This window comes from Apus apus, chromosome 18, assembly GCF_020740795.1.
Source record: "Apus apus isolate bApuApu2 chromosome 18, bApuApu2.pri.cur, whole genome shotgun sequence".
Classification (NCBI taxonomy): domain Eukaryota; kingdom Metazoa; phylum Chordata; class Aves; order Apodiformes; family Apodidae; genus Apus; species Apus apus.
The window spans coordinates 10787679-10800831 of record NC_067299.1 but is presented as its reverse complement, the minus strand read 5'-3'; the positions used below and the strand labels follow the sequence as shown (position 1 = coordinate 10800831).

Below are 13153 nucleotides of genomic sequence, written 5' to 3'. Positions count from 1 at the left end.
TACCATCTGTGCTGCTGGAGACGTATGAAGTGATAGTTTTGATCTGCTGTTGGCAAAATGTTTAATCCAGGTTTTCTGCCTTGCTGGTCTCGTCCTGCAGCTCTGCACACCAAGTTGCAGATAAGGCTGCTGTGATTCTTTTTTTTTTCTTCATCTCTTCTTTCAGGATTTTGACACTTGTGGAGTTTGCCAATGTTTCCAACTGCATAACCACTGCAGCTCTCCCAGGATTGCTGAGGAAAAGGCTGTGGAGCCTGTTTTCTCTTCCTCGCTTTGGCAAGAAATGCTGTAGTTTAGCCACCTTCCCTGGGAACTGGATGTCATCAGAGCTGGCTGGTTCTGACAAACACATTTTGGCCCTGAACCAGGGATCCTGTGTGGAGCCAGCATCCAGAAACACTCTAAGTTTAGGGTTTTTTGTAAAAGACATACCTTGACTCTGCACTGGAGACCTTCCTTCTCCTTGTCCCTGACAGTGGTACATCCCTGGTAGATACCAGGCTTGCCAATGCCCCTTCACTGGTGTGACCACTGGCTGGTGCTCCCCTGCCTGTGTCCTCCAGGGAGGTGACTGAGAGATTGGGGATGCAGGTTTATAAGGTGGAAGCTTCTTTGGGGGGCAGGAGAAGCAGATCCTTCACCGTCTATTGTGCCCCCAAGGCAGCAATTGTTCTGCATTGAACTGGGCATGGTGGAGTTGCAGCAAGAGCAGGAAAGGGGGGAGGGAAGCAACACCTTAATTATTGCAACATCCCTAAACCATAATCCTACCTACAAAAATAGTCTGTCACTATCCACGATTGCTCTGGGCTGGTCTCGCTGTGTTTGTAGTGTCTCTTTAGCTTAATTGTCTAACTGGAAATGTGCAAGTGACCAAATCTTTTAATCAATTAGAGCAAATGTGGGGACTGAGGCTTTCTGACACTACTGAGGTGCAGTCACCAGGCAAACCTGATTTGATTGTTTTCTGGCAAGAGTGTCTAAAGCCGAATCAATTATTGTGGAGAGATGGAACAGCTAAATAAGGTTTAAATTAATAGGGTTCATTATTTTTACATCTGAGGAGGAAGCAAACCAGACAGAGTGAAATATTCTGCAAAGAAATTGGTTCATATTTCTTCTTCTGTGACTTGATGATATTTAAACCTGTACTTTAAAGGTTTCAGCTTGAGCCTTAGATGGCAGCTGAAGGTCTGTTCAGACCATCTAAAGAAGTGTGTGGCCAAAGCCAGTGATCACAGTAAACCCTGCAAAATGAAGAGATTAAAAACTTATAATCCCTCATAGGGGAGGTACTTAATAAGGTCATTAAAAAATTAAGAAGAAACTGACAACATATATTAAAACAAAAGCTTCTTCTCTTTAACTTGACTCCAGAGGCTAATTTCTTTGGGGAAATGTGCAGTATTAGAATATCAAAGGAGCTGAGTCTGCAGGTTTGTAGAACTTGGAGCCTGAGCCTGAAAGCTCCCAGTGTCTCTGCATCTCCAGCCTCCTGGCCTTGTTCTGCTCACCTAATACTCTTCTCCCAGTGTTTCTATATGGTTAGTTTTTGTTTATTAAAAAAACAGGCCATGGCCTGACAGCCCTTTTGGGAAAGATTGTTCCCAAGATCCAATTTAAACCTCCCCTGGCGCAACTTGAGGCCATTTCCTCTTGTCCCATCACTTGTTCCTGGGGAGCAGAGCCCGACCCCCCCTGGCTCCAACCTCCTCTCAGGCAGTTGGCAGAGCCAGCAGGTCTCCCCTCACCTCCTTGTCTCCAGGCTGGACACCCCCAGCTCCCTCAGCTGCTCCTGCTCAGACTTGTGCTCCAGCCCCTTCCCCAGCTCCCTTGCCCTTCTCTGGACACGCTCCAGCCCCTCCATGTCCTGCTTGTTGTGAGGGACCTAAAACTGACCCCAGGATTCCAGGTGCAGCCTCACCAGTGCTGCCACCAGAAGTGGAATCTTCTAAAAATGTTCTGAAGTTCAGTCCTCTCTCAGCTCAGAGGAACTGACAGAACCAGCCTGGGCTAAAGTCCTCACTATTGGCTCTGTCATGAGTTGCTGCCAGGTGTTGTAATCTGATCAAGTCATCTCCCAAGGAGAAGGCTAAATTTATTTTGATGGAGCACCTCGTTTGAAAAGCCTTAGGAAGGCAGTGAGGGTCCATCTTCAGAGCACGCTGGGAAGATATAGACATTATGGGTTCATTCCCTTTTTAAAAAAAATCTAAAATACATCAATTTGTTTCCGGCTTGTTAATTTTTTCTAGAAATGATTTTTTTTAAGTTTATACTAAAACATTGAGAAGCCCAGGAAATACTGAATATTTCGTCATTTTTAAAATCAGGTTTCTTGGGATGTTCAGATATCTAGTCATTTGACGTCAACCCTATTTCCTTAATATTTTTCTTCTCTAATATGGTTTGAACTTACCAGGAATCGTGAATCCAACAAACTTCACAGAGCAAGGACAGAGGAAGGCTACAAAGTGGGTGAAGGGCCTAGAGAATCAATCTGATGAAGAACACTTGAAGGAGCTGGGAATGTTTAGTCTGAGGAAGAGGAGGCTGAGGGGAGACCTCATCAGTCTCTACAATTACCTGACAGGTCATTGTCGAGAGGTTGGTGCTGGTCTCTTCTCACAGGCAATTAATGACAGAACAAGAGGGAAGGGCTTCAAGCTGCACCAGGGCAGGTTTAGACTGGACATTAGGAAACATTTTTTCACAGAAAGAGTGGTCAGACACTGGAATAGTCACCTCACCATCCCTGGGTGTGTTGAAGGGTGGTTTGGATGTGGTGTTGGTGGATGTGGTTTAGGGGAGAACTTTGTAGAGTAGGGATGATGGTTGGACTTGGTGACCCCAAGGGGCTTTTCCAACCTGAATGGTTCTATGATAATAGTGAAAACATTTCATTGAGATAAGATATCTCTAACCTGTCCTCTTCTTAGTCAAATCTGGCTTCTTCCTATTGCTGTCAGGTAAAAGCAGAAGAAAAGGTACAAAGAGGTTTCTTGTCGTCACAAAGAATCATTAAACATTGTTTACTTGTGCATTGGACAAAGTTTTCCCTTGGTCTTTCTCTTACTCCTCACATCATTATAGGGAAGTCTTTCTTGTTAGCCTGTTGGTGTGTCCTTTGCTGGTTAGGGTATCTGCCTTGACCTGTCTTGTTATGACCCCATGTTATGGTGCTCCTCCTTTTCCTTTCAGCTGGAGGACTGCACAAAGTTGCAGAAGAGCCTGTGATTCTGACATTGCTTTTTTGCTGCTCTTTATATGTTTGCTTTTTATTGCTGCAGTTTTTGCTTCTGCCTTAAATAGGGTTTATAAACCCTGCCAGTTCTCCTGACCTCCTTTGCCCTTAAACTCTCCTCTGGGATCTCACCTGCTGGTTCTCAGGGTGCACTGCAGGCTGCTTTTTAAACACTCGTTTTTTATTCTGCTCGTTCCTTCCCTTCCCTTCCTTTCCCAGGAGCCATGTGCTCTGTCCTTTCATGATCACTGCACCAGCATTTCCTCACCTTCATGTTCCCCACCAGGTATCACCAGCATTTCCTCACCTTCATGTTCCCCACCAGGTATCAGCATCAAGAAACTGGTCACTGGAGTGAATGATACTTGATACCTGTGCAGCATTTTCCCTCAAAGCTTCTTGCAAGGCTCCATAACACTACGCAGCACTCACAGGAGAGGGTGGCTGTTCTGGGAGGTTATCAAGCAAAAGCTGATTAATTAAAATAAGTGATTGAGGAGGGGGAACCCACTTTCACAGAGGTCTCTCTGTCTGTCAGGGACAATCTGGTAATGCTGGCAAATAGTCCTGGTAGGTCACAGGTCTGATGAGAATGCAAATGAAGCTGTGTTGGAAAGAGGCTCGTTAGCCAGGGGAGGGCACAGTGGGCTGGGGACTCCTGCTGGTTCAGTCTCACCTTGCTCTGTCATGATGGGGCTGTGGCACTGATGGCTTGTTTCTGGAGTAGCAAATCAAACCTGTTTCACACCTGGAATATCTAATAAAAGAAGGGTTTTTCTGGTGTGTGTGTGATTTGGGGGGGAGATATTCTTGTGTTATTTTTGGAAGAGAAGGAATACTGTGCACAGTGACCTGTGCAGGACTCAGGGAGCTGGTGAGGTGGATCGTATGGGAAGGTGACAGTGAACTTCAGTCTGTGCCAGGGACTGTGGAACAATCTCATCAGCCACAAGACATTGCTTGCCCTTCCATTAGAAGAAAAACTGCTTTTTGCCAAATAAACTGCTTTTAGACGTGACCTCGTGTGTTTTTAAATAGTCAGGATGTGTTAAAAATGTAAGGACTGTTAGACACTAATAATTAATAGCTGTCCAGTGTACATCAAGAGCTTATTGATTTTTTTTTTGCCAGCTTGCCCTGTTAAATACACAAGGTACAAGTTATGTAGTTAAACACGTAGAAGAGTTTTATAAATGCCTTTTTATAGTTGGTATTCAGAAAACCTTCTATGTTGGCAGATGGAAAAAAACATAAGAGAAATTCAAAAAAGCAAAGCTGGTTTAGCTTAAAGGATCTTTGAGATAGTGAAGTAGTTTGAGAGCAGCATTTGAACGTTTGTTCTTGAAGTGGATGAAGAAATATTTGGGCCAAAGGCTGTTTTTATTCATGCCAGGTCTGGAATTTGTTGGTTTAGCAATGTTGAATTATAGAGGTGCAGGTCTCTCTCACCTGGAAGAAGTCAGTAGGAGTCTTTTCATTGTCTTCAATCAGCCACTTCATTCTGAGAAGGTGCTTCTCTCTGTGTTTTCTCCTTTAATTAAATGCTGGCCATCAGGTCCTAATGTCCATGTTGCTGGAAGGCTGAATATGGCAGGTGACCTTGGTCCTCTCCATGGCTGACCTCCAGAGATGATGGAGAGCAGTAGAGGAAATGGGAGATCAGCTCGTCAGAAAACAGTTTCAGGAGTATCAATTACTTGATCTTGTTGCCCAGAGCTATGTTCATCCACTAGTGCTGTTTTGAAAGGCACTGCAAAATCTGCTACACTTCTATTAATAAATTATTCAATGAGGTACATGCAGTAGAATTGGTAGGGGACAGTGGAGAAACTGTTGTAGCATATTTTGGAAAAAAGCATGAGAAGAGGGAGAGAACCAGGAGGTGAAAACACAGAAATGTGTTGATTTCCTTACTGTGATTCTTAAAGGCTGAATTACCCCTGTTTGATACTTACCTGAAGTGCAGCAAGGTTAGTGGGAAATTCCTCTCTCCAGGGAGGGGTCTGTGCCCTGTCCAGGCTCTCTGGGTTGTGGTTGTATGGGTGTCAGTATGAGTATGAGGTACCACACCAGTTGCTTGTAAGATTTCATTTGATGGGGCTCTGAGCAACTTGATTTAGTGGGAGGTGTCCCTGCCCATGCAGGGGGGTTGGAACTGGATGATCTTTAGGGTCCCTTCCAACCCAAACCATTCCATGATTTGCTGGCCAGGGGGTATTTTTTCCAGATGACTTACAATGGCTTTGTAACATTCTCTCATGTTGATCAAGAAGGGAATGGGGAGAAATTCAGATATCTTCCAGGTCTTTGGGTGGAAACCTTTTACCTCTGGTTCAAAATAGGTGTGTTATGTGTAACATAAACTGCAAGGTCCATTATTTCTGGGGAGACCAGAGCCTGGAAGGAGAGGGGTATAAGAATGATGTTCAAAGATGACTTCTGAAAGTTGTCAGAAGTAGGGTGTTGCTGAGAATTATTTGTTGCTTGTAATATTATTAAGCAATGCCAAAGTCCCCAGGATGACAGATGGGTTCTTCCATGTATGTTACAAATGACAGTTAAGTGACTGTCACTCTTTCCTTCAGACATCATACAAATCCAGTGGGCACAGAGTGGCGATGGAAGATGGACCAACCTGAAATGATCTTGCAGGAAGCTATTGAGAACCATCAGAACATGATCAAACAGTTCAAAGGTAACTTCTCCCACTTCTTCCTTGTTAATGATGCTCTTGGAAGATAATGAGCAGTAGCATCTTCAAAGCATAAAGGAAAATGTTCTGATCATCTGTGAAATGCTGGGAAGGAGGAATGGGATTTAGAACATCAGAAGGGTGAGAAGAAACTTTTGTGGCACACTTAGTGTTTCCTGAGATGTTCTGCCTGGTTTTTACTCCTGAGCTGACAGCAGAGGTTATGTGAACAGCAGGAGTGGAATGGAGTATCCATAACATTTGCAACATGAGTCTTAGTCCTGGCTGTTGTTTTGGGAACCCATTAGTTTATGTTGGCTGTGCACAGAGAGAACCTGATGGTTTAAAAATGTGACAGGCAAAAAGCCCTTCTGTCAGCAGGGCAGAGTCGCTTTGTCTCATTCACTGGAGTTATATGATAGGCAGAAAAATTACTCAGGTTAGGGCTCAGGAGCTTTTTTCTCATCCAGTGACTGGTTTGAATAATCTCACCCTCTCTGACCAGCTGGTTCTGTGGGAGCTCCAGGGCTGAACTGGATGGGGAGCAGCCAGAAGAACCAGACCTGGCCTTTCACATCCATGCAGTCCAGTGAGGTGGGAAAAGAAAAGGTGTGTTACTTTTTCAGAGTGGTAGGTGGCAACACAGTTCCTGTCTTGGGAGCCTGAAAGCAAAAGGTTTATTAAGGAGAAGAAAAAGCAGTAAGAGAAGCCCAGCAGCTCACTACATTTAGTGAATTTTACATTGTCCCTTCCCTGAGGTACATGTGAAAATACTGTTAGAGTAGAATCAGTGGAAGCAAAATTGAGTTGAAACACTGTGCAGGAAGCTGAAGGCAGGAGAGTTAAAAAGTTGTACAGTGTCCCAAGTGCCCTGTGTGCCCTGCCAGAGCTGTACTGTCCAGGTTGGAAGTGCCTCAGGCAGAAAACTTGCCTGCCTGCTTCCAGCCAGCTTAGCAGCCCTCCACAAATAATAAGTCAGATTTTTTTATCATAGATTTTAAAAGATAAAGCCCCACCCCTATCCCACAGACTGCCCCAAGGCTTGAACAGTGGGACAGACCAGGTTGCTTTGTTGCAGAGGGAGGACAAGATGACCTGAGGGCTCCAAAGGAGATTCCAGCAGGATGCTGTGCATCTCTGCTGAGGTGTTTGAACAATGAACCCCAGCATTAGAGCAGACCAGCCTATTTGAGCTACTGGAGAAGAAAAATATGGAGAAAGTGTCTTAACTAGAGAGCCCTTGAGGCTCTGGAGTGTCTGGTAATGCTGCTCAGGTAACACCCAAAGCTATTTGAATAAACTGGTGCTTTTTCTAGTACCAGCACCACAGCTTTGCCTTCAGCTACACTCCTACAAACACCTCTGTGCACCAAAGGTGAGCTCATCTGATGCTTTATTCCACATATTGTAGTAAAAATGAGATCATCTTGACAGAGCAGAGCTCTTGGGGACCCTCTATCCTAGAGGATACCCTTCTGTCCTGTAAGAGTCCCTCTGCATGGTTTTAGAGATTATGACAAGTCATCTTCTCTTTTATTGTTAATATAGTTTGTACTGGTTTTGAAGACTTTAGATGTTGGTTAATGTCACATAATTCTCTTTCAGAGTAACTGGTGGAGAGATACCTTCCTGACAGGGAGCTGAGGTGGGAAGGTGTGAAGTAGTTTGATGGACACATTTTCTAGGTAGTGATGAGTAAATCTCTGTACCCCTGCAAAGGGCACACACAGAAAGGAAACATAAATCAAAAACAGGAGAGTGGGACTCTGATAATAGAGCCCTGGTTCAACTTGGGGGGGGGAATGAAAAAAACAAGTGCATGAGCCAAACTAGGAAATCTATGAGCCAAATGAGCCAAATCAATGAGCCAAACTACCTGTGTGTCTTGCTGTGAGTGGATAAAACAGGTTCCTTGTCTCCCCAGTCACCCAGGCACTTGTCAATGCTGGTGCACAGGTACTTGTAGAGGGGTAACCAAGTCAACAACCAGCCTGTCAGGGGTGATGTGCCAGATGGTGCTTTTCTTTCCCAAATTAAAGTGCACCACGAGGACAGCAGCTGGAATCAGCTTTTCAAAGGAGCTGTGCTGATCAAAGGAGGCTTAGCTGCATGCTCTGCTGAGATCTGAGCTGGGCAGGAGCTGAAAGCTGTACTCCATGACCTCTTGCTGAGGCTTCTTAAGTTCCTATGGCTCCAAGCTCCTGTGTTGGATCTGCTGCATGCTGTGCCAAATCTGCCCAGGCTCTGGCTTTGCTGAAGTTCATTGACTGGAGACAGGAGGAGGCTCATCTACAGGAGCAGAGGTTGAGTCCTGTAGTGATATGGCAGCCAAAGGTGCAGGAGAGTTCCTGTGCTCCCTTTAATACTCACTAATGCTGTTTAGTGTATCCCTGTCCAGCTTGTGATTTTATGTGGGCAAATGATTGCATACAAAACCTCTGCCCTCCTCTGGAGTGTATTTACTATATGTAAGATTTGCTGCAAACTGGTTTGAGCAAGTTACTCTCAAACTTTGTGATGTTGGATTTTTTTTCTGTCTGCTTGTAAATCTGGCAAGGTAATTATCCTAGTTCAATTGCAAGATGCTGAGAGAGAGAAATTAATTAATTCAAAAAATTACTTACAGTAGCTTTAAGAATACCAAAGTTAGTCCTTTAATCTCAGTGTGTGCTTGAGATGCTTCTTTTCAAATCAAGCTCTCATTTAGCACTGTCAGGTTTCTGTGGAATAACCATTCCTCCTGTCACTTACTCAGGACTGAGGCTGGCTGGTTTAAAATGCACTAAGCTTTGCTCTGATCACAAACCAGCCTTTCTACACAAGGCTGAAGAAATAGCCATGAACATCTTTTTATCTTTGCTTCACAGCATAGCATGGAATTTTCTGTGCTGCTTGAGCTCCAGCATCTAGGCAGTGAGAGGTGAGCTGAGGCCCTGGTTTCAAACTCAAGTCTTTGTTTTTTGAAAACAGACCAACCCTCGGTCTAAAACCTTAGATTTTATTCCAGTACATCAGTGCATGTCAAGGAAATGTGAAGTGACATATTTGGAACAAAAGCTTGTTTGTAGTCAGATGGTTTCATATGGGGTCCTGAGCACTTGGTTGGATGTGGACGGGCTGGAGAAGTATTTTCCTCTCCCCTGTACTCCCGTGGGTGTAATAAATGTGGCTCAGATTGGTGAAACCTGCAGACAGCATTTTCACGTGGATGCTACAGTTGAGCTTCTTGTGTTTTCCTCTTTGTTCTGAAGTGTCTCTCACTGTTCAGGATGGTGTCATGGGTTGGGTTTTCTTCCTGAATGCATCCTCTGTGGAGTTCTTTCATGTAGCTGCCAGTACAGGTTCAGACCTAGTTGTTGGTGCTCTGCTTGGTGAAGTGTGCCCAGCTGCTCTGGGGCACTGGTCCTCCTGGGGCTGAGGGACCACAGGGCTTTCAGCAGAGGAGATGGACACAACCTGCTTTTATAATTTTAAGATGCCTACTTGGAATGGCATTGAACTGGCTCTTCTGTTTCTGCCTCGGCATTCAGGCAGCATCACTGGGGTTCTAAGAAGGGAAATCTTGATGCAAATGTTATTAAAAAACTGTTGGCACTGGTTAAGAGAGCAGATGAAACCCCAAGCTCCATGTCTGTGTTTTGTGGATTCCTGTGGAACTGGCTTGATGGGCACTGCCCTGTGCCCTGGTGTCCTCTCTGGTTCAGGAGGGCTCCAGCTGGTTTGGCTCAGCCTTCTGTGTGCAAGGGAGCATTTTAGGTATGGATGCATAGTATGGGATAGGGTTGCAGTTGATTTAAGCCTGTTTTCCCTCCTCTTGCAGGTGTGTCAGGAGTGAAAGCAGACAGGTTTGCAGAAGCGCTGGCAGCGAAGCACTGCGCGCTCTCGCTGGTGGGAGAGCCCATCATGTACCCGCACATCAACCGCTTTGTGAAGCTCCTGCACCAGCACAGCATCTCCAGCTTCCTAGTTACAAATGCACAGTTCCCAGATGAGATTAGGTAAGAGCCGGGTGAAATATCTCCCTGCTAAAACATTTGAGTGCTGACCTGTGTTTTAATTCCATTTTATCACTCATCAGAGTCAGCTCTGCATGAGCACTGACAATGAGAAAGCCTGCTTGGCATCTGCTTGATTTTAATCTTAATCTCACTGCTTCTTCTCATCTCTTTCTCTCCTCTAGTTTGATTTTCTTTTCTGTATCTCTTAAAGTGTGATTACTTTTGAAAGTGAAGAGAATGTAATATAGCACCTTCTGGAGGTGCAAGGGAAGGAGAACAGTGAGTGAGCTGCGTTTTGTGCTTGGGGACCTGGAGAACTGGTGCGAGTGTTTCTGACAGTTTGGGCAGGAGACCGAGCTCCTAAATTACCTTTCTGGTTTGTGTGCTTCTCCTGCAGCCTGATCTTTGCTCTAACTCTGTAAGACCAGCTTTAATAGTTCAAACCCAAGATGCATGCAGCCCAGCATCTCCAGCAGGACCTGGAGTGCAGGGTGAGAACAGGTGACAAGTGTGTGCACACATCTGTGGAAGCGGGACCAGTAATTTTTAACCTCCCTTTCAGAAAGACCTGAGCTCAAGGTTCAAAACATTTGAATGACCTCTGATGAAAATCTTTACAAACACAAAGAACCCCCTTTTCTGATGCCCTGGAGCATCCAGGCTGTTCTATAATGAAGTCTGAAGCAATGTAGGAAGGAGACATGGCACGGTGTGAGGTGCCTGGAGCTCGTCAGAAAATCAAGCTGCCAGTTCCAGCCCTGGAGGTGTGTGAGGGAGCTGGCAGAGCTGGATGCAGGGGGTCTGGTATCTCCCTCAGCTTGTCATTGCAGCTCAGTGCCTCTTAGCACTTTTCTGGTAGAGCTTCCTTTCCACTTCCTTCTTGAGGTCCGAATATGGCAGTGAGGGGGGGGAGGCGTGCAATTTTCAGTGAGTAATTATACACTACAAAGGCATTCCAAATGATTGAATAATTGTGTAATCAAGTTACTTTAAGTCATCTATTATGTGCCTGATAGACATAAATTGCTCTTTCCTAAATATAGCATTTTAACAAGAGAGCACATGCTGTATTTTGAAGCTGCATCTCTTAGGATCTGCTGAATGTTATTAAAAAGAAGCAAAAAAGAAAGTGATAAAATGCTAGTCTTGCTGTCTTAAAAATTGCAACTGATCCTTGGCTCATCAAAGCAAATGATTTGCTTAATGTGGGAACTGAAGTGTGCACCAGGCTCACTTTTCTGTTGTCAGCAGAGGGTAGTTACAGTCTAAAAGTCCTAAAATAGGCAACACAACCTCTGGCATGCAACGTGCAAGCAGGGAGTGTGGCCTGGGGTGGTCACTGGCTTTAGGAGAAGGGTCCCCTTGCTTGGTCTCCAGCTCGGTGCTGCCTGTGCCTGCCTCCCTCCTCTCCTCTGCATCCTCCTCTTCCTCCTCTTGTATTTTGGCTGCAGCTTCATCCTCCTCCAGGCACACATATGTTTTCATAAAGTGAAGGAGGTTTTATAGCATGTGAACTCATACAGAGCAGTTACCTGGCTCTTGTTCTCTTCCTCCTCTTGTTTCTGATTAGTGGCTGTGAACAAAACCCCTTGTGTATGTTTGCATTTATGAACATCAGTAATGAGCAGATGCTTCCTATTGCTCATAAAAATGAACATTTGCTTATTGGTGTTTCCTTTGTATCATTGACTTGGCTGTGTCCTGTCTGGCTTGTGAAACCACCTCATGGCTGGTGGCCTGAAGGCAGTTTATTGCTCTGGAGTTGTGCTGTGCTACTTGGTCATGATTTCTGCCCAAGTGGTAAATACTGGGAACTTGATCTCCTGGGCTGGTTCTCCACTGTCTGAGCTAGCTTACAAATTACAACTGAAAATAGAGAAACTTCAGAAGATCCATCCCAGTAAGATCCAACTAAATTTCCTGTTAATTATGAAATGTAGCTGGGACCTAGGGACATCAGTTTTGCTTTTCCTGGTGCTGGCTGGACCTGTGACTGCCCTGTCTCCCTGTTCCCTTTGGCAGAGCATGCACAAGGTCATCCTGGCTATGGCAGAGCCCTGTGGACCTCTCAGTTTTGGAGCAGCATGGGGCAGAAATCCCTCCCTGGCATCTCTTTAATTTTTTCCAGATAGAGACCAGTGACAAGTGGTGTTCCCCAAGGGTTGGTAGTGGGACTGGTGCTGTTTAACATCTGTGTTGGAGACACAGTAGGGTTGGTGCCCCCTCAGCAAGTTTGCTGACAGCACCGAAGTGTGTGGTGAGGTCAACACGCTGGAGGGAAGGGATCCATCCAGAGGGACCTTGGAGGCTTGAGAAGTGGGCCCATGCAAACTGCATGAAGTTCAACCAGGCCACGTGCAAGTTTCTGCACCTCAGTCAGGGCAATCCCAAGCACAAATACAGGCTGGGGGGAGAATGGATTGAAAACAGCCCTGAGGAGAAGGACTTGAGGGTGGTGGTGGAGGAGAAGCTCAACATGAGCTGTGTTCTTACAGCCCAGAAATGCAGCCCAGGACACAGTTGTATCAGAAGAAGCATGGCCAGCAGGTCAAGGGAGGGGATTCTTTCCCTTTACTCAGCACTTGTGTAACTACACCTGGAGCACTGTGTCCAGTTCTGGAGACCCAAACACAGGAAGGACACGGAGCTCCTGGAGAGAGTCCAGAGGAGCCACAAAGATGATCCAAGGGCTGGAGCAGCTCTGCTCTGTGGACAGGCTGGGAGAGTTGGGGTGTTCAGCCTGGAGAAGAGAAGGCTCCAGGGAGACCTGAGAGCACCTTCCAGTGCCTGAAGGGGCTCCAGGAAAGCTGGGGAGGGGCTTGGGACAAGGGCAGGGAGGGAGAGGACAAGGGGTAATGGATTAAAATGGAAGAGGGGAGATTTAGGCTGGACAGTAGGAGGGAATTCCTCACTATGAGGGTGGTGAGACCCTGGCTGAGGCTGCCCAGAGAAGCTGTGGCTGCCCCATCCCTGGCAGTGTTGAAGGGCAGGTTGGATGGGGCTTGGAGCAGCCTGGGCTGGTGGGAGGTGTCCCTCCCCATGCAGGGGGTTGGATCTGGATGATCTTTAAGGTCTTTTCCAACCCAAACCATTCTATGATTCTAACAGTACTGATTCTGCTGGCTCTTGCCTGTCCTGACAACTGAGATCTTCAGGGAAGAGAGGATTTTTCTTAGCTAGTATTTTGAAAAACAGTTGCTTCATCTTCACTGGGGCCCC

General features: G+C 45.8%; 1 protein-coding gene across 1 annotated transcript in view; it reads left to right on the top strand.

Annotated features, from left to right (window-relative positions):
• Nucleotides 1–13153, top strand: part of LOC127392373 (S-adenosyl-L-methionine-dependent tRNA 4-demethylwyosine synthase TYW1-like) — a 107594-nt gene that overhangs the window by 37549 nt on the left and 56892 nt on the right. Inside the window, exons 11-12 of the mRNA XM_051636188.1 lie at nt 5830–5939; nt 9757–9934. Of these exons, the coding sequence (XP_051492148.1) occupies nt 5830–5939; nt 9757–9934 (288 nt within the window). The remainder of the gene's footprint in view (nt 1–5829; nt 5940–9756; nt 9935–13153) is intronic.